This window comes from Petromyzon marinus, chromosome 48 (genome assembly GCF_048934315.1).
Source record: "Petromyzon marinus isolate PM22_M1 ecotype Great Lakes invasive population chromosome 48, UKy_Petmar_22M1.pri1.0, whole genome shotgun sequence".
NCBI lineage: Eukaryota > Metazoa > Chordata > Hyperoartia > Petromyzontiformes > Petromyzontidae > Petromyzon > Petromyzon marinus.
This window is the reverse complement of record NC_133714.1, coordinates 2,121,516-2,141,978: the sequence shown is the minus strand read 5'-3', so window position 1 is coordinate 2,141,978 and position 20,463 is coordinate 2,121,516. Positions and strand designations below refer to the sequence as shown.

General features: G+C 55.0%; 1 protein-coding gene across 2 annotated transcripts in view; it reads left to right on the top strand.

The window, feature by feature from the left end:
* Nucleotides 1–402: 402 nt before the first annotated feature.
* The window catches only part of LOC116952812 (uncharacterized), a 151,999-nt gene continuing 131,938 nt past the window's right edge, over nucleotides 403–20,463 (top strand). The window contains exons 1-5 of one of the 2 annotated variants that reach the window (XM_076074443.1): nucleotides 403–878; nucleotides 11,965–12,145; nucleotides 13,077–13,263; nucleotides 14,780–14,972; nucleotides 16,825–16,918. In XM_076074443.1, the coding sequence (XP_075930558.1) occupies nucleotides 12,049–12,145; nucleotides 13,077–13,263; nucleotides 14,780–14,972; nucleotides 16,825–16,918 (571 nt within the window). In that variant the 5' untranslated portion in view covers nucleotides 403–878; nucleotides 11,965–12,048. Of the gene's footprint in view, nucleotides 879–11,961; nucleotides 12,146–13,076; nucleotides 13,264–14,779; nucleotides 14,973–16,824; nucleotides 16,919–20,463 lie in introns of both variants that reach the window. The other variant, XM_032972481.2, reaches the window with a different exon arrangement.

Genomic DNA, 20,463 nt, shown 5'->3' with positions numbered 1-20,463 from the left:
AGTGAGTGGGTTGGTGAGTGAGTGAGTGGGTTGGTGAGTGAGTGAGTGGGTTGGTGAGTGAGTGGGTTGGTGAGTGAGTGAGTGAGTTGGTGAGTGAGTGGGTTAGTGAATGAGTGAGTGGATTAGTGAATGAGTGAGTGGGTTGGTGAGCGAGTGAGTGGGTTGGTGAGCGAGTGAGTGGGTTGGTGAGCGAGTGGGTGAATGTGCGTGCCTGGTGGAGTGAGTGCGAGACGGGATTCTCCCGTCGGTTGGAAGCCGCCGGGTCTCGGTGGTGGTGGGGGTTGGAGCGTCTCCGTATTGGCCGCATGTGGAGCAGCCCAGCACGGCTGCGCTTGCCGCTGGAGGGAGGAAGAGGGCGGTTGGGGGCGTGGGGTGCGGCGGGGGGGGTCCAGGTCACTTGCGGACCCGCGCGCGCCCTAATTGGGGCAGCAACGGGAAACGTGGAACCGGGCGGGCTCGGTAGAGCGAGAGAGGCCCCGCGGGGAGAAGCAGAAGCAGCGGCGGCAGCAGCGTTAGGCGAAGGATTTAGTGAGCGGAGCGCTCTGTTGGAACCGCGGCTGCGCCTTGCGGGCTCCGCCGAGGGCGTGCGGGGTGCGCCGACTCCGTCTCTGTTTCTCTCGCTCGCTCGCTCGCGGTGGGGGGAGGTGCAGCAGCAGCCCCGGGCGCTTTCAACATTTCTGGGGTTGTTCCTTTCGAAGCCGCGACTCCAACTCGGCAAACAGCAACGAGAGAGGAGCGGGAGGAGGAGGAGTGCCGCTCGATCGGCACCGCGCGGACTGCGAGATCAACTCGACCGCCGCACCGCCTCCTCCTCCTCTTCATCTTCATCATCATCCTCCTCCTGCCGGCGTCGTCCCTAGCTGTTTCCCCTTCGCATGGTGAGCGCCCCGTGCCCCCTGCCCCCCCCCCCCCCCGTGCCCCCCCCCCCCTCCCAGAGAGTTTGCAACAGAACCTCTCCCCAGCCCCTTTCAGTTTAGCCTTTTGCTTTGTGTGTGGGTTTTTTTTTAGTTTATGTTACCGGCGCGTGCTGTGTAATCATCGCCAAGAGGCACGCGGGAGAGACTTCGTCGTCGGGTTCGTGCGGTTGTTGGAAGCTCGTGAAGTGTTTCTTCCGTTGTTTGCGAAAGGAAGACGTGTGACTTGTGAAGCTCCGTCTTGCTGTCATCATCTGCAGCATCATCGGAATGTCATCATCTTCATCATCGGCCATGGCTGATCCACTGCTGGATGAAGGCCTCTCCAAGCCACCGCCCGCAATCTCTCTACGAGCCTGCTAGCACCTGCACACAAACTGACTTCATCGCTCCATCTCCACCGTTGTACGTGGGGAGATGGAACGCCACTTTTCTGGATACAGAATCCAAAGTTTTGTTGACGGCATTCACCCGCGGGTGTCCTCCAAATCCGCGCGTTCCTCTTCTGTGGCTCTCGGTGGAATTCAGCATCAGAATCTTGGCTTAGGCTGAAGGAATCCGATGAGCTTTGAAGCTCTTTGTCACAAGATGTGCAGTTATTCCAAGCATGCGTCTCTGTTTTATCCCTCTCTGCTTCTTTGCACAATATTTTCCGCTAAGTACCGCGGTGTTTCTCAATAGCGGATAGAAACACGCACCCCCGATAAGAAAGAAACCAGAGCTTACCAAACCAGATGTAATACGATACACAGCATTGGCTCTTTGACGCTTAGGATGAAAATCGTTTGAAAATTGTGATCGGCGCCAATATCAATGTTAAAGAATATAATGGCAGAAATAATGATGATTGTGATGTTGATGCATACCTATCAACCCCTTATCAGTGTCCTACCCTATTACAGACCAATTCAGACCTTATTGGTCACCCCGTACCCTTATAAAGCTCAACGTTCATCCTACAAAGTCTCATCACAAGGGAGAAACACAAACGAATAGAAAAAAACGTTACTAAACAAAGACAGTTTTATGAATCAATGTTAATAATTGTTGTCGATGATGCTACTTATCATGCTACGGTCTGTGATCTTGCATGCTGATGCTGCTGCGTGCATTTTATTTGGCCGTATACAATTTTTTTTGCCCGTATTGAAACGGCTGTACGTACGCCTTACGGACTTGAAAACTGAATTTCCCTGTACAAGAATACGGGCAAACCGTATGCATTGACAGGTTTGGATGATGTTGCGAATTTAAGATAATTTGCGAAAGTTGTACGAGTAGAAAGCACAGTTTACCTGCCCAGGTTTTAAATAACCGTGCACGAGACTCCGTTGTCTCCCAGGACTGAGCAATTTAAACCCACAACGCCAATGTCATTGCATTGCAATTTTGCCTGTCAGCCACATTATTACCGCAATGGCATTGCAGACTTGACAGAAAGGGTGATGAATATTTGGCAACATTAATAATGATGAAGTTGGTAAATCCGTCGCTGGATGAAGGCCTCCACCGCATGCCGTTGTCGGTCATTGGTCATTGTTTGACCATACTTCACCACTTTGGTTTAGTGCCTATTGGTGAAGGTTGGGGGGCCGGGGGCGGAGGGGGCTGGAAGCACCCAGTAGCGGTTCGAATAATCGTGACCGGGAATCGAACTCAGATCGTCAGTTGGAGAGGCGCGTTACCAATTGAATCGCCGCTCCATCCCGATTGTTAATCGTCAATCGCTCTGCGACTCTTTTCTCATCTTGCCAAGCGTCCGTTGTCTGTTGGGGTAGCAACGTCGGCGCAAGTGAAAGAGGCTGTGGTGCGGTGCGTAGCGTCGCTTGCTTCGAGCTTGATCAAGAGAAGTTCACTCCCCCTTGGGGTCTACAAATCCCTTCCTGGACTTGCCTCCGCCGTATCTCGCCACGCTTGCCTCTCTCTACGTGTCGCCTCCTCGCCCCCTCTACGTTCTCAGTCTTTGCTCTCTCTCTCTCTGTTCCTCCTCCTTGAGCTCAATCCACGCGTTCGCTCTTTCTCTCTTCTCGGGCCCCCTTCACTGGAACAAACTTCCCCTCCACATTAAACAGGCACCTTCGCTCGTTAGTTTCCGTGCTCCGCACTCAAAAACTCACTTACTGTGCCTCGATAACCCCACGACCCCCTTAATCTCCCCCTCGTAACCACCACCATTCCTCTTCCCTCTTCATATTCTGATGATATGGCGGTCACCATTTCCCCATTCATTCAATCCATTCGTCATCATTTACTGTCATCAATTTCGCTTTCACCGAGTTCACGCGTCGCAGATTCGTTACACATTGCCTCCTCTCATCCATTTCATTCGCCCCGTCTCCACCGTTAACACTCATGTCGTTAAATCCCCTGATGGTAACGCACAAGAGGTCAGCCAAGCGAAGTAACCGAGCGCTGCAATGGGACGGGGGCAACGGTGAACACCAAAATAAGTGAACACACTTCGCAGGCAGCGCTTCGTTTCACACGGAACAGTCGCGAGCACCGTTCCGGAAATTTATTTTGGCACGCAGCCTCCACCTCGCCTTATTTTATAATCCTCATGTCGCAGTGGTGTGCCTGGTGGTTGCTCGCTTACAGCACTTGCGCCAACAGTCCGTGAAGGCTGCACGCGGGGAAGTTTGTCCTTGACGGTGTTTGGGGAGCGGTGGTGCCGCGGTTAGCGCCGCGCTGCGCTACGAACCCGGCGACGCGAGTTCGATTGCCGCTCGCGTCTAACAGCGGTGGCGATTATCTGAACCGGTCCTGGGCCCCCGCTAGGTCGGCTCAGCCTCAAATGAGTACCTTGTGCGGTGTTTAAACATTACAACTAGGGAAACAAAGGCGGCCGGGCGTGGTGCTGCCCACCCACCCCCTCAATTGCCGTTACGGCCTGCATAGCTGCTCGCTTACAGCACTTGCCCAAACAGTCTGTTAAGGCTATACGCGGGATCTTTGTCTCTGTGGTAGTGTGTGTGTGGAGTGCAAAAACACACGTGAGAATAGTGCTTAGGCTCACCAGATGTCCTTTTTGCCCTGAGTATACAGCAGAATCGGGTACAATAATACAGGATTATTATAGACAGACATATCTTGCACTCGAGTGGTAGTGCCTTATGTCGATAATCCCTACTACAAACCAGCTTAGAAGCGTTCCGGAAAACATCGAGCGAGAAAATGTTAAGCTCCGGTTCTAGTTCGCGTCGAACAGCTGGAATTAGCAAAACATGGAGATTCAAACATGAGAACCTGCGATCCTTAGATCCCGCGAATTTGCTAATTGGCGAACTTCTAAACTTACGAACTTTCGAACTTGCGCAGCGAGCGAGCGAGCGAGACCGCATGGGCGACGACTCGGCTGCTTATCGGATCGTTGCCCTCCCTGCCGCTGCTGGCCCTTCCATGCCTGGCTCGTGCCAGCGTCACCCGTGACCCCACGGCGCCAGCGTCACCCGTGACCCCACGGCCCCAGCGTCGCCTGTGACCCCACGGCGCCAACGTCGCCCGTGACCCCACGGCGCCAGCGTCACCTGTGACCCCACGGCGCCAGCGTCACCCGTGACCCCACGGCACCAGCGTCACCCGTGACCCCACGGCCCCAGCGTCGCCTGTGACCCCACGGCGCCAGCGTCGCCTGTGACCCCACGGCGCCAGCGTCACCCGTGACCCCACGGCCCCAGCGTCGCCTGTGACCCCACGGCGCCAGCGTCACCCGTGACCCCACGGCGCCAGCGTCGCCCGTGACCCCACGGCGCCAGCGTCGCCCGTGACCCCACGGCGCCAGCGTCGCCCGTGACCCCACGGCGCCAGTGTCACCCGTGACCCCACGGCGCCAGGGTCACCCGTGACCCCACGGCACCAGCGTCGCCCGTGACCCCACGGCACCAGCGTCGCCTGTGACCCCACTGCGCCAGCGTCGCCCGGGATTATTTCTTGCGGCTTCATGCATAACCGAGCGGCCGACACCCGAGCCGGCGTCGTTTTCGCGAGCGCAGCCCAGGCGGCAAACGAGCGAGCGAGCGGGCGGGATTCGAGCCACCTCTGACCTCTCTCGACCGCCAAGCAAACGCGTGAAATACTGCACACACGCACACACACGCGCGCGTGTGCCCCTTTTGTAAAACGCTGTTAAACATCTAAACGATCTTTCTTTTCCAATCGCATTCCGCCCGGGCTATCGGCGTCACGTCAAGGGGCTAAGGAATGCCAATTCGTAGCTCGCGCAGAGAGCAGTGTAACATCACCCCACGTTAGAGAGCAGCCCATGGAACATGATATCGCAGAACTACTGCTGAGGTCCCCTTTAATTGGCTCTCGTTCACACGAGGTGGGGCTGCAACCTCCTCACACGCCCTCGGTGTCGGAGTGATTGCAGCACCCCCTGTCATTTTGAATTCCTCTCTTAAGCTCCCACAGCCCATTAACTCTAGGGTGGGCATTATGCGACCGGCAGTCTGTCCAGATTTCCGGTAAAATTCCATCGGTCGTGAAGGAAACCTTTTTTTTTCTTCTGCGAGTGGCAGGTGACCGGGGATGCGGGCAGGGAGGAGCGAGAGGCAGACGGCCCGGTAGAGAGGTGCGCAAGTGAGCAGGCCGGCAGGCACAGAGATTTACTGGCAGAAGGCCACACACACACACATACTTGCGTACGAACAGGCATACGTTAGCGACAGGAAGACGGGCAGACGTACTGTATAAGGGGAGCGTTCAAGTCGGACAAAAAAGCCTGTCGCATGCTCGCGGTTAAAAATACCCCACCGTGCCAGCTTGTCTCTTTAACAAAAAAAGAAATAATTCCACGGTAATTGTGTTCGAGCATTCACAAAGGGGCCCCGTGCCCTTCACGCCGTGGGGTTAGGGGTGCCACGGTGGCGAGATGTTAACTACCTCCCTTGGTATACAGGAGGTCGTGAGTTCTATACCGACCCTGACAGCCTGAATATTTGGAGTTTGCATAACTCTCTCTCTCTCCGTGGCCGCGTGAATTTTCCTCCGGGTCCTCCGGTTTTTCCCTCCAAATTTCGCTTCAACAACGTGCGTTTTTTAGTGTTTGGCCATGATACATTTTCACGAAATGGTAAGCCACTTAGTTGAGCTATCATTTGTGGCAAGTTCACTTCTGAAAAAGAGCTATACAGCTCAATGGGCCCTTAGCTGGTAAAATAAAAAATAGTTAAATCGTAGTAGTTAGTCCAATTAATTTCCTGCTCACAGAGCACCGGACTGGTGCTATTCACAGCCCCGCGGAGCCAGTGGTGGGAGTTCCACGTGCCTATGGCAGGAGGAAGTCTCTCCAGAGGACGACCGCCGTTGGCTTCACAACAGAAGTGGTGGTACTCATTTTATACACCCCTGTTAGAGATGATGGCGCCGAATCAACCCCCCCAGCCGGGAGTTAAACACGCAAACTTCCGACAGCGAGCCGCTGGTCCTACCGCCGAGCGGCCACCAGGCCGGGTGATAATTGACGGTGAAGTCAAGTTCCACGTTGTTCACGTTCAAAGTGTTTGTCGTGGACACCGTGATGAGAAGTGTTACGGCCAAGCCAGCCCCGTTGCCGGTCTACTGCTGGATGGAGACCTCCCTACAACAGAAGTCGGTATTTGACGATCCTGTTGTCAAAGACCGACTTAAAACCATCGCTCCTCAACATCGGCTGATGAAGAGTTGGGGAACGAGGATGGAGCCCGATTTCGCCACTGATGTGAGGCACAGCTGGGAATCGAACACAGGTCCGCAGGATTCGTAGTGCAGTGCACAAACGGTCGACATCGTCAGCTATGGTCAATCCACTGCTGGATGAAGGCCTCATCCCTAAGACGCCGTCGCCGCCTCTCACGATCCTGCGATGTAACAATCCACACAGGACCCGCACATTAACTGATTTCATTGCTCCATCTCCTCGGTGGCCGAAACGGCTCAAACGCGTTCCGTTCCTTGGCTGCCCACTAATCGTCACTTCCGATTTGATTTGTTTACGATTGCATTGTAAAATAAGCATAAAAATCCACCACGTTCATTCATGCGTATTTAACGCGTGTAAGTGCACGTGTGACTGAAAAACAATGCAATGAAAGATCCGGGGTTGTTGCAAAGACTCTTCAGCAACAAATCCCCCAACCCCCAACCACCGCGACAATGGTGTCAAAGCAACCACACCCTCTTCCCACAGAGACAGACGAAGCACAACAACAAACCCAACATCAGACGGGCAGCCGCACGTGGCTCGGAGTCGACCCATTGTGCTCCTCCTGCGTGGTGCCGGGAACCCCCGTTGAGGCCCGACTCTCAGTAGAGTTGGGAGCCTCTGTTGGGGCCTGACCCTCGGTGGAGTTGGCAGCCCTCGTTGGGGCCTGGACCTCGGTGGAGTTGGGAGCCCCCGTTGAGGCCTGGACCTCGTTGGGTTGAACCGCGGTCGGTGCGACAGCTGTGGTGACCGCACGCCGTCCTCCCGGCGAGCTGCGTGGTCTCTGCAGCGGCCGAGTCCTCTTGATGTGACCGCACTTTTTGGTATTTTTCGTTGTTTTTTCGATCAGAAGAAACAAAAAAAATACTCGCTTGTTCGGCACTTTGTTTCTGTTCATCGTGCCGTTTTTTGTTTGTTTTTAATACGAGAACTTTTTTTTACATGTACACATTTTTTTTCCCGTGCAACAGAACCCCATTGTGGACCGTGTTCACAGACACAACAACAACAAGACCAACAAAAAACACCCTCAAATACTCATTGCTCCATCCCCTTCCCCTCCCTGGCCCCGCTTCTCTCTCATCTGCGCCGCGTTCGCATGCCGCGGCATCTTTCTTCTATTACAGAGAACACGTGGCCGGCAGAGGCTACGCAGGGCAGAGGCGCGAGATCACACGCATGCCGCGAAGGATGATTTTCTTTGAGAAATTGGTTTATTTACTTACTTTGTATTACCACCCAAATTGCATCCTGATTGTGTTATCGGTGCCGTTTAATGAAGCGGAAAATCCATTCAGAACTCTTGCCGAGCAGGGCTACCTCCCATGGTAGAGAATGGCACACGGAATCGGATTTTTTCTCACACAGCTTAAAGGTCGCGGTCTGAGCTTGGCTTTGTTCGCTCCAGCGCTGTCCTCCAGACAGTCTCGTCCCTTCACCTGATGAAGGTCGCTTGTGTTGTGGCCGAAACGTCGTGAGAATTTTATTGTGTTATTTTATTTTATCAATTTATTATTTTATTCTCATTCTACGTGACTTTACCGAAAGAACCAAAGAAGATGAATTTCTGAGATACCTGCACTGCGCGACAGAATTTCCGCATACACCCTGTTACAGTAACGTTTGGTGCCTGATCGTCAAATACATTTCTATACGGCATGTATTTTATTCATTCTAAGAGATGGAATTTCTCCAAACTTAAGTGCAGAGACATATTTCACGCGATAGGCTATTTTTTGTACAGTAATCGGTGAGAGGGCTGAGACGGTCAACTCTTCGCAGGCGGCTGAAACCTGCATTGGAATCCCAGCATCTCAGCAGTGCCAGCTGATCGGCGCTCTGACCTCTGAGCTGCCCGGTGACCTCTCAAGACTAAACGTGTTTTTTTGTCCGATTGACTTGTTGTAAGTTGTATAGATTCTCTACATACGGTGGCAAGATAATCCTGCAGGATCGTCATTATTTGTGCTTGATTATTTGTTTATTATTTTACACAAGGCAATTTTTTTTAATGGCTTAAACACATTGCTTATTTTTTGCAATTTTCCACGTCGTAAAACATCAGGCGAAATGTCACATGCGACACAGGAATTTTGGCCAAAGCATTATCTGTGCTAAAGCAACCACAGGGTTGCACTTATCGCTGTTAAAACCCCAGTTAGTGGTGGAAGTTACACATTCATGTGGCTATAGTCATAAAATCATACTGTAGGTACACCACACTTGACTTCACACCAAGTTAAAGCTACCAAATGTCTTTGCTTTGGCCGGGAGGGTCCTGAATGGCTCACAGGGCTATACCAAATAAATGAAACTGAAATAAATAAACTGCAACTGAACTGGGTGGTTCAGAAAGGTTATCTCGGTGTCCTAAAAGCATTTTAGAAAAATCCGAATGTTGTCCTCTGTTTAAATATGTTTGGCCTCGTGCTCCATTCACGTCACGGGCAAATAGTGGTGCTGATTGATTTGAAGCTTTCGTGACTGCAGAAATCCATACTCTTTGGTTCTTTCGGTGGAGTCATGTAGGTAGAAAAATAAAACTAAATAAAAATAAATCACGACGTTTCGATCGCAACACAAGCGGTCGTCCTCAGGCGGAAAAAATAATCCAGCAGTGGAACTGCTGAACCAGCTGGTTCAGCCCTTCCCACGTCGTGGGAGGGGCTAGCCGAGTTGTGGGAGGGGCTACTGGAGTAGTGGGAGGGGCTACCGGAGTCGTGGGAGAGGCTATCCGAGTCGTAGGAGGGGCTACCTGAGTAGTGGGAGGGGCTACCCGAGTCGTGGGAGGGGCTACCCGAGTCGTGGGAGGGGCTACCTGAGTGTTGTAGGTGGCTACCCGAGTCGTGAGAAGGCTACCTGAGTCGTGGGAGGGGCTACCAAGTCGTGGGAGGGGCTACCTGTGTCGTGGGAGGGGCTACCTGAATAGTGGGATGGGCTGGCAGACGAAGGCGCTGCCAAGCTCACCATGTGTCTCGGTTGAGCCTCCCAGACATGTCGCAACTTTGCACAGCGTGGAACTAATGTAATGGCCAGAACCAGTTGGATATCACTCTGTGCCAATCAGTGGATTCTAAAAGAGTGCAACATTAACTCGGGTGTGAATGCATTCCTTAATCCCTCCATGGAGGCTATTTGAGACGGCCGGCCCGTCATTCGGCGAATATTGGGCGCATTTTGTGACATTTTTGCAAATTACAAAATCCACGCTAACCGCTGCGCACGGTTTGCGTTTTCTACAAATCTCAAGGCCGCCGAGTGAATTTAACGTCAACGCTGCCAGCCTGATTCCGACTTGAAACAAACACGAATGCAGGGGCGCTGATATTTCATTCCGTGCGGGGTCGTTCACATCGTGGTGGGATAAACCACGGCCCGTCCGAGAGAAGGGGAGCGGTGGGGGCCCGCTCGGCTCCGGCGCTTCCGCTGAATCTCAGCGGAACGAAGTCGAGTCATTGGAACGCCGCCGGAGCGTCCGGGCCGAACCGAAATGCGGCGGAGCCGTCTGGCCCGCCGCCGTAAGTGGAAGCAGCTGACGTCGAAACCTCGTTTCTGTGCGTGGGAGACGCGCGCTCGCTGAGGACCTCCGCGATCGACTTTGGACTCGATGGCGACGAGTCTCTCGGCGAGTTCGTGCTCGCCCAGAGACCGGGAGCAGGACGGTGGGGGGGGGTTGCGGATCGCGCCCCCGCTCAGCACTCCGTACCTCCCTCCGATTAGCGCGGTTGGCTAAGTACGGTGTGAAAGAAGTTCAACTTACGTCGTGCTGGTAATCTGGCTTTACGGCACCAGTATTGCGTAATATTATCAATGCAGCCACAATTCATAAATTTAATACTGAGTTATAATCTAACCTCGCGTGTCTTTTACCTTTTCCCGTTCCAATGATGTACGTGTACGTAATCAGATTTGCTTCCATACACATACGGCATCGGAACGGAACTGGAATATAATTAACGGAGGCTCCCACAAGGCCTTGTGGGAGATCGTATGGCACAATTTGGCATCAACTATCACAGAGTGCGGTCATGTCGCTACAGTTCTCTGCAGTGAGTGCAATGTATTTAAATACAACGGTGCTATGCCTCTCAAAATAAAATTGACGCTGAGTCACTCGCCCGTTCCGAGATCCAGCGGTGAACGGGACCCACCCTGCAACTTGCAGATGTCTTGGAACGGGAAAATGTTAAGATCACACTCACCATCTGCAAAATGGCTCTTGGACTGACTACTCTGCTCCCATCTTACCCTTCTCCTCTCTCTCTCTCCACGCGAGTAAGCAGTGGGAGGTCGCTGGTTCTCCGAAGCTGTCAACATAATCTAGAATTTGATTCCCCACCGACCATCTGTGCCTTCTCACCTTATCTTAACGTAATTTATATAGCGTCTGAACTAAGGCGCTTGACATAGAATTAACAGCGGCGCAACATAAGAATGTACTGGTGGAGGCGAGGTGAATGAAATGGATGAGAGGAAGCAATGGGTGGCGATTCTGCGACGCGTGAATTCGGTGAATGCGAAATTGATGACAGTAAATTATGACGGATGAATGACTGAATGAACGGGGAAAGAGTGATCGCGATACGATGGGACTATGAAGAGGGAAATAGTAACGGTGGCGGTTACGAGGGGGAGATTAAGGGGTTAGCTGTGGTGAACTAGGGAACAACAAGTGTGAGTTTTTTTAGTGAGTAGCGGAAAATTGGTGAGCGAAGGTGACCGTTGAATGCGGAGGGGCAAGTTTGTTCCAGCCCAGGTTCAAGAGTTTCCATTCCTTCTCTGCCTCTAACCAATTGCCTCTCTCTCTCTACAAAAGGGCATATAGATGTGGGAGCATTGCAGCACAGCAGTGGAGTTGTCAATGCCATGCTGTATCAGAGGATAAACTAAATAAATCAATCAATTTACCAGGCACGGGTTCGGACAAAATCGTCAGAAAAAAGGATGGCGTAAAGCGTTGGGAACGATGTGATTGTGTTGACGTGTTGGTGTTGATTTTTGTGTTGATGTGTTTGTGTTGATGTTTTTGTTGACGCGTTTGTGTTGACGCGTTTGTGTTGACGCGTTTGTGTTGACGCATTTGTGTTGACGTGTTTGTTGTCCTTCCCCACACCTCTGATTAGCACGGTTGGCTACGTATGGTGTGAGAGAAGTTCATCATACATACGTGTATTAAACACCGAGGGTATATCCAGTTAAGGGAGATGAAAGCCACCATTCGGGCTCTAACAAAAAATCCAATTAGCGTTCTACTGTAAGTGACCGAAAGCAAAACACAAACTTCTGGGGGCAACCACCCGGCTGCGTCCCCCTACGGCGTTTTCTGCGCGGCGATGGCAGTGGACCTTGGCTCTTGCCCCGCAGCAGGGCGTCGTGCCGAGGCGCCCGAGGTGACGGAAGCAAGCGGGAGGTGCTGCTGCTGCTGGAAGAGTCGTCATCCCCGGGGAGGCGATGACTGCGCGCGAGGGACGGCGCCGAGTCCTCCCGGCGGCGCTGTGCTTGTGCCTGCTGCTCGTTCGGGCCGCTGGGCTCGTTCCGTCGGTGCAAGGTGAGCGGACGGGCACGGTTGCCACGCGGTCGTCAAAAGCCGCGGCTCTTCACAGAAGGGAGTCCCCCGCGGCGACGTTGTTTGTCGAGGAGCGGCGTCTCGTATGCGCCACGTGCGTTACGCGGCGCTTGAATTATTGAGTTGTTGTTTTTTCTTCTTCTTCTTACTACAGAATTCTCCCCCCCACAAAAAAAGGCCCTTCTTGTTATTTTACTTTGCCCACCCCTGCATATGGGGAGAGAGCAGTTACATTACGTTGCTGTAAAAGGTGTTAAAAAAATGATAGTATGATAACAGTAAGAATGTGTTTTGAATTAAAAAAAACAGATTGTGAAGGACAATTTCAGCTATTTTTACATTCACGAATCATTACCATTGTGTCGCGTGATGGCACGCGAGGCCACTTTTGGTGCGGTGTGAGGTCACGTGAGCGAAGTCAATTCCTGTTGCATCACATTTTGTATCTCGGCCCAGTGTATTTTTGATTTTCTCGATGAGTCTAAATCTCGGCGGAACATCGCTAGGCTCCAGCCATCGCCGATTGAAGCTGAACTCGGCGAAAGCTCAAATTCGGGGTATCTCGGCCAGGTTCCCTGAGAATGAAACAACAAACATAAAATAAATAACATGAATAATATTTCATTTGATATGTGGAGTGGAAAACCGGAGGACCCGGATAAAAATCCACGCGACCACTGGGAGAGAGAGAGAGACACGCAAGCTCCAAATATACAACAGGCATCGTCAGGGTCGGGATCGAACCCACGCCCTCCTGCACACCAGGCGAAGTAGTAAACATCTCATAGTCACCGCGGCACCCTTACCGCGCTTCGCCGCTACTTTGCGCCCGAAAAACATTGGGCAAACGACGCGAAACGGGACCGGGCCTCTGTCAAACCAGTTCGCGGCTCCGCGCTCCTATCCGCCGCAGTGTGCAGGACGAACGCCCCCGCTGCGGGCCACGTGGCCTTCGTGCTCGAGACCTCCAAGGGCGCTGCGCAGGGCGCCGCGCAGCTCCGCGCGCTCGTGGAGGTGCTGATGGTCGCCGTCGGGTGCGGCGTCCCAGCGGGAGAGGCGGGCGTGCGGTGCTCTCTGCTGCAGCCCAGCGCCGAGCACAGGTGCCTACCGCCGCCTACCGCCGCCACTACCTCCGCCTACCGCCACCTCTTGCGCGAGCGTGCGTTGGAGCGCCGTAGCGTTACGCCGCGCTATGCCGCGCTATGCCGCGCTGCGAAACCCAGCGGTCCGCTCATGGCCGACAACAGTGGCGATTATCTGAACCGGTCCTGGGCTTCCCCTAGGTCGACCCTGCTGCAGATGTGTACCCGTGTGCGGTGTGTAAACCGGCGTCACTGGGGAGACAAAGGCGGCCGGGCGTGGTGCCGAACACCCACCCCCTGGCGTGCCATTCCGGCCGTCATAGGTGCTCGCGAATAGCGCTTGCCCCAAGAGTCTGTTAAGGCTATACGGGGGATCTTTGTATTTGTGCGGGGAGTGGTAGCGCAGCGGCTAGTGCGCCGCGCTACTAACCCGGCTACCCGAGTTCGATCCCTGTTCAAGGACACCCAACACCAGTGACGATTATCTGAATCGGTCTCAGGACTCACCTAGGTCGACTCAGCCGCAAATGAGTACCCGGTGCGTTGTGTAAATGTCGCCACCGGGGAGACAAAAGCGGCCGGGCGTGGTGCCGGCCACCCACCCCCTCGTGTGCCGTCCCGACGTTCATAGGTGTTAATCGCGAACAGCACTTGCCCCAACAGCCTGTTAAAGGCTATGCGGGGGATCTTTGTTTTTTGTGTGCCCGCGTTCCCCTGCCAACGCCCTCGAATGAGGCGCACGGCTGAACTTTTTCACATCTCGGACACGTCGCATCGGAGGGAGTTAACCCAACAACAACAACACACAAAAAAATGAAAGTATGCCGGGCCCAGCGAAGCGTGCCGTGCCAGGCACCCAGGGCGGCGTGCGTGCGTGTGCGTGCGTGTGTGTGCGCGTGTGTGTGCGTGTGTGTGCGCGTGTGTGCGTGTGCGTACGAGTGTGTGCATGCCTGTGTGCCTGCCGAGCGAGCGCTGATCGTGCCAGTGGGTGCGGTGAATGTGCGGGTCGTGTGTCGGTGAATGTGCGGGAGGTGCGTGGGGCGGTGGGGTAAAAGGTGCCGTGCTGTGCGTGGGCGGGTGGCACCACACACACACACACAAGCCCGTGAAGTAACGGGCTCGTGTGTGTTTGTGTGGCGTGAATGTGTTGAGTGTGGCGTGAGTGATGTGTGTGGCGTGAGTGGTGCGCAGTGTGTTGGGAAGCGGTGGCGCGGCGGTGAGCGCGTGGCGCTACGAACCTAGCCACCCGAGTTCGATTCCCCCTCCTGCCCGACACCGGTGACGAATGTCTGAACCGGTCAGCTCAGCCTCAAAAGGAGTACCCTGGTCGCGATGTGGAAACATCACCACCGAGGAGACGGAGACAGCCGGGGCGTGGTGCGAACCACCCACCCCCTCGCGTGCCAGGGGTCGGCTAACAGCTCTTGCCCCTACAGCCCATTAAAGGCTATTGGGTGGGATCTTTGTCTTTGCTTGGAGTGAAGCGAACGCTTTCCCCGGGCCTTGCCCGCCACTCGTCTTCTCGCGTGCGCAGGTCCCGCCTGCGGCTGCTGGAGCTAGCGGGCGGCGCGGGCGCCCGCGACGGGTCTCCCCTGGGCGCCCCGGGCTCCGTGTCGGCGTCCAGGGCCCTCGCGTTCCTCCGCAACGCCCCCGAGTTCGCCAACAGAGGAGTCAAGAAGAGGCCCTCGAAGAAGACGACGCCCCCGAAGGCCGCGAGCGCCGGGAGGGTGAGAGATCCACACGTGCGCCCAAAAGCGGTTCGTTGTGGCACGCGGGCTGCTGTTCGCCACGGTGGATAGGAGATGTTAACTACCTCGCCCGGAGTACGGGAGGTCGTGGGTTTGATCCCGACCCCTGATGACACCTATCTTTGGAGTTTGCGTGTCTCTCTCCCCGTGGTCACGTGGATTTTTCTTCGGGGCCTCCGGGTTTTTTCCCTCCACATTTAGAATCGACAAGTATTTGCCTGCGCCTATAAATGTCCAAATGATACACCACGTTCTTGAGCTATTATTTGTGGCCAAGTCGCTTTTGAAAAAGAGCTATACAGCTCAGTGGGCCTTATCTGGTTGAGTAGTTGAGGTTATACTGGTAGGAAACGTAGTGGACTAGAAGCCCAACCGGGATTAATTCACAGGAGGCAGGGGATTAATTGTGTATGTCTGTGGATGTCTGTCCACGTGTATCCGGACATTCAGATATAAAAAATGGGAGGGGTGGGGCTGGGTGGAGAGGGGAGGGTAGGGAGGGGCTGGGTGGGGAGGGGCTGGGTGGGGAGGGGAGGGTGGGGAGGGGCTGGGTGGGGAGGGTGGGGCTGGGTGGGAGGGGTGGGAGGGGTGGGGCTGGGTGGGGAGGGGCTGGTCACCCCGTGGTGCCCTTATAAAACTCAACGTTTAACCTACTCACGCCGGCTTGTGCCTGCCCTCACAGTCGGGCATATTTACGGAATTCACCACGTGGTGCCGCCGTTGACCCTGGCCACTGACCGAGCAACCAACGTTCCTACCAGCCCCCTCCGCAGGAATGTGTTTCCAGTTGAGCCATCAGCGTCACGTCGCTGGGTAAAGAAGTGCCCTTCGGGAACTCTTGCGGTGCACCGCTCATTAGAATAGATGAAAACATCTTGAGGTATAAACCCCATACAGGCCCCATGACCCATTGTGGCCCTGCTGGATAAGTAGATTAATCTGATCGTTATGCCACGTGACTTGGTCACATGGATACATACGTAGAGCCGCAACAGAAGAAGTCCAGCACACGCGTGTGGCCGTGTCGTGAGTCAGCTGCTTCATTCACACTCTCCGCGGCCTCGTGTGCCCCGCACGGCAGCGTTCACCCGAATCTTCTCCCCTCCGTTGACCCGGTTCACATCATCCTCCCGCCTTCTTTAGTTCGAATCCCCCCCACCACCACCTCCTCCCACCAATTCCAGCGCCGCTCGCCGAGCCGGCGACCCGAGTGTCACATCCGATCAGTCTCCTTGGCTGCTTCGCTCGACCACCAAGGTCGCCGCTGAGCCAATGGAAGTCTCCGCCTCGCCGCGTTTGAAGGGCAGAGCCGGTGACCCACGCCGTGAGCGTCGATGTGAATTCATGAAATAATCGGCATCACCTCTCGTCGTCCTTTACTCGTTAAACGCGTGCACACACACACACGTAACACACGTAACACGTGTAACACATTAGGCGGTGCACCCAGGACCGGATTAAGATTTTGTAGGCCCCTGGGCTACAGGTCCTGTGAGGCCCCTAGTAATATTTTGAAAAGGAAAACAAAGTTACAGAAAAATAAAATGTATTTTTACAAGGCTAACAACAAATACAATTCAGCATTCACAAGTGAATTAACTTTTCACTTCATCTCTGGAGGCCCTCCAACTGGCAGAGGCCCCTGCGCTGCAGCCCCTAAAGCCCCACGCCTTGATCCGGCCTTGGGTGCACCGCCTGCCCGCTGTGGTGTCACGTGTGCAGCGGGCTGAAAAGTGCACAAAGAAGCGTGCAGGGATGGATGGCTGAAATCGACGTTGCCGGACGTGAAGAGCAACGCGCTGATGGTTTTTTGGGCCCGTTGTTTTCGCAGGTGGTTGTCATGCTCACGGATGTGAAGCTCCGTGATGACGTGGCGGCCGTTGCCGGGAAACTGAAGGAGTCCGGAGTCGCCATCATCGCCGTAGGTAGGGTTACGCTGCGTCGGTGAAGAGTTCCTGTGCGTGGGTACGCGGACAGCGATGCGGTGGTGAGAGCGCTCTACCCACGGCCGAAAGGTTCAAAAGTTCAAACCCCGGTTGGGAGGTCGATCAACTTCGGCCCATCGCGTCTTTTCACGGTCGATTGAAATGGGTACCGCTGCGCGGTCGCTATTCGTCGAGATCTCAGCGCGGGGCTCGACTCGCTGTCTCTCCGCCGCCGTACCCACCAACACCGCGCGGTCGCTCGATCGCGCGCGTCCCGCGGTGGTCGCGCTGTGGCGAGACTCTCCCCTGCCGTGGCAACGGGGAATTTCCACCGCCGGCTCAAGAGGCTTCCAAACGAGTTGAGCAGCAGTGGCGTCAGCGTGGTCGGGCATGGGGCCCTGGTGCAAGGAATTCAATGGACCCCCCCCCCCCTCCCCACCATCCTTCCCACACTCCCTGTGTCCAATTACACCCCCCCCAACCCACTCCTCCTTCATAGTCCGACGCCTAGGCCCATCCATTCCATGGGCCCCAGTGCAGTTGCACCGCCTGCGCCCCTGATAGCGACGCCTCTGGCCCCGTGCTCAGTTGGGCAGCAGGAGTATACTCGGCTGGGGTTTCGTTTAAGTTTGCTGCTCAGGTGCCTCATTCCGTTCGTCGTGTTCTTGTTAATGCAGCTGGCAGGCCACTGAATGCAATTCCTAAGATATCTTGTCAGCACCACCCAAGGTGCTACATCGTGCGGAGCACAGCAAACTCCGTTGTACTATACTACACCTTCACGTCTATGCTGCCCGCCTTCACCACCCAGCGCTGACCAGCGTGACAAAGTGCGAGTGGATAAAGCTCCACGACCCACACGGCGTGGTGGAGACCGGCCTCATCCGGCGGCGGATCGACAATATCACTGTGCACATCCGTCCGGGGACACGTCACGCGTTTAGAGTATTTCACTGCTATAAATGTCCACACGATAAGATGTCATTTGTGGCATGGTCGCTTCTAAAACAAAAGATCTATACGGCTTAGTGGGCCTCACCTGGTGAAATGAAAAGTACTCGTTACTCCCCCAGTTCCCTGCTCTCGTGGCCTCGCGCACCCCCCCCCCCCCCCCCCACCGTTGTCCACCGCTGGTGGACGAGAGTGCGGTGGTTAATGGGAACCGGGAGTTCAGGTGGACGAGAGTGCGGTGGTTAATGGGAACCGGGAGTTCAGGTGGACGAGAGAGAGGCCACGCCGGGGTCCAAGGCGCCGCGCGTGCCTCAAGCATCCCGGCGGGGTTCAAACCGCCGCGTAGCACCCCCCCTACCCCCCACCCACCCCTACCCACCCCTCACCCTCCTACCCCCCCTACCCCCCACCCACCCCTCACCCTCCCACCCCCCTACCACACCCCCCACCCCCCACCACTCTCACCCCCCCTCATCCCCACACCACCCCTCACTCCCCACCCCTCACCCCCCCACCCTCTACCCCCATCACCCCTCACCCCCCCACCCCCACCCCACCCCTCACCCTCCTACCCCCCACCCCCCTCCACCCCCGTACCACCCCCCCACCCCCCACCACTCTCACCACCCCTCACCTCCCCCATCCCCACACCACCCCCACCCCCACCACCCCTCACCCCCCCACACCACCCCACTCCTCACTCCCCCACCCATGACCACCCCACCCCCCACCATCCTCACCCCCCCACCCCTCACCCCCCTACCCCCCACCACCCCCCCTCCCCCAGAACCCCCCCCACCCCTCATCCCCCACCACCCCCGAGAGCCCGGCCATTGAGCGGAAGGATCGGCCGGCACTGTGGGTCACGAGTTGCTGCTCTGTCTGTCCTTCAACCCTCTTGACCGGGTCAGCGACAGACAAACTTCTCCCGGCCTTCATCGGTGGTTGCTAACAGCACTGGCCCCAAGGCGTCTGTTCAGTCTGTAGGGGGGGGGGAATCTTCGTCTTTTGTGCGCAGTGGAGGGGTGGAAGGGGGATTGGCCCATAGGGATCCCTCAGCAGAAATTATTTTGGCACCAACCACTCCCACTTTTAATTTCCCCACTCCACGTGAGATGACAGGGGAGATAAAGAGATGGAGATGTCGTGAGATGAGAGAAACGTTGGACAAAAGTGAGAGGTGCAATGAGATGAGAGATACAGACCGGATAGGGCTCACAGAGATGAATAATCTTTTAATGTAATTATTTTGGTTTACTAGTGTAAAATAATCATTTATTAGATTTTCATTTTGAAATAAATAATATTTTTATTCTTCTGCTTAATTGAACATTTGTTACATTTGTTTTAAATTGTATATCCTTACATATCTGTAATTGTTTATTGTGAGAAGCCTCCCTGGCCGCCTGCGTGAACAGGCGGTCTACATCTTTTTGCCTAATCCTCGCCAGCTCAAAAACACAACAACAACAAACAGGCTCGGAATTCGAGCTGATATGTGGTGCGTTTCCCTTTTTCATTAATCCAGGCCCCCTTGAGCTCCTTGGAGGGGGGGTGGGGGCGGTGTGGGGTGGATGGACCCAAGCTTTAGCTTCAATCGCTTTACACGTAGCAGCGTCAACGCACGCAGGCGGTCCCCATTTGCGCTGCGTGCCTGCGCGTGCCGGTTTCATCTCCGCTTCAAAGCCGATGAGAACCACATGGGACATAAATTGTGCTCCGCCCAAGGAGTCCCGCGTCCAATTTTTTTTCCCTCCGGTTTCTTTTTCTTATTATCGTCTCCTCGTTCTCGATCCTGTCGTACGGGGGCCAGAGTCGTGATTGGCCACTCAGGACGGAAGAAGAGAGAGGGAGGGAGGGTGCTGGAAGGACGAGGAATGAGAATTCCAAGGTGGATGGTAGGGAATACATCTCAGCGAGCAGGAGGAGGAGGAAGAATGAATCAGAGCTTTAGCGGGGGGTGCGAGTGTTCAAGGGAAGGTAAGGAAGGCGAGAATTAGAAGTGCCGGCCATGGGTTGAGAGGAGGGGAATAAGATGCAGTTATAGGAGCGGTGAAGATGATACCTGTGGAGGTCCGAAGGAGCAGTAGAGCGAGACCGAGGTTGTGAGATGGGAGGATCCATCGGAAGGAGGTTTGAGGACAGCGATGGGGCACAGAATAGCAGCGAGTGGAGAAATATCCTGCGAGCAGCCGACCCCGTCAAATGTTGGGACTTTTTGGCTGAGAACATGAAGAGTTCCTGTACGTGGGTTACGTCCGTACGTTGAACTTCTTTCGCCTAATCGGAGGTGCGGGGATCTGACCGCGCTGCGAGCCGAGCAAGCGGTCACTGTCGTGTGGTGACCGCTTGCTCGGGGTTAATCGCCGTTGGGTTGGACATCTCCTCCCGCTCTCTCCGCCGTTATCCCTGCCTGCTGCGGCTCCACACGGTAAACTCACTGCGGTCTGCGCTACTTCAACGGAGGAGAAACAGCAAAACGACACTTTCTCTCCTGAAGCCCTCTCGTCCCGAAACGTATTGCTGCTGCTGCCATCGCGTGCGAGAAGAGAGCAGAACGGGACACCGTGGGGTCGAACTGTGGCGCAGTGAGG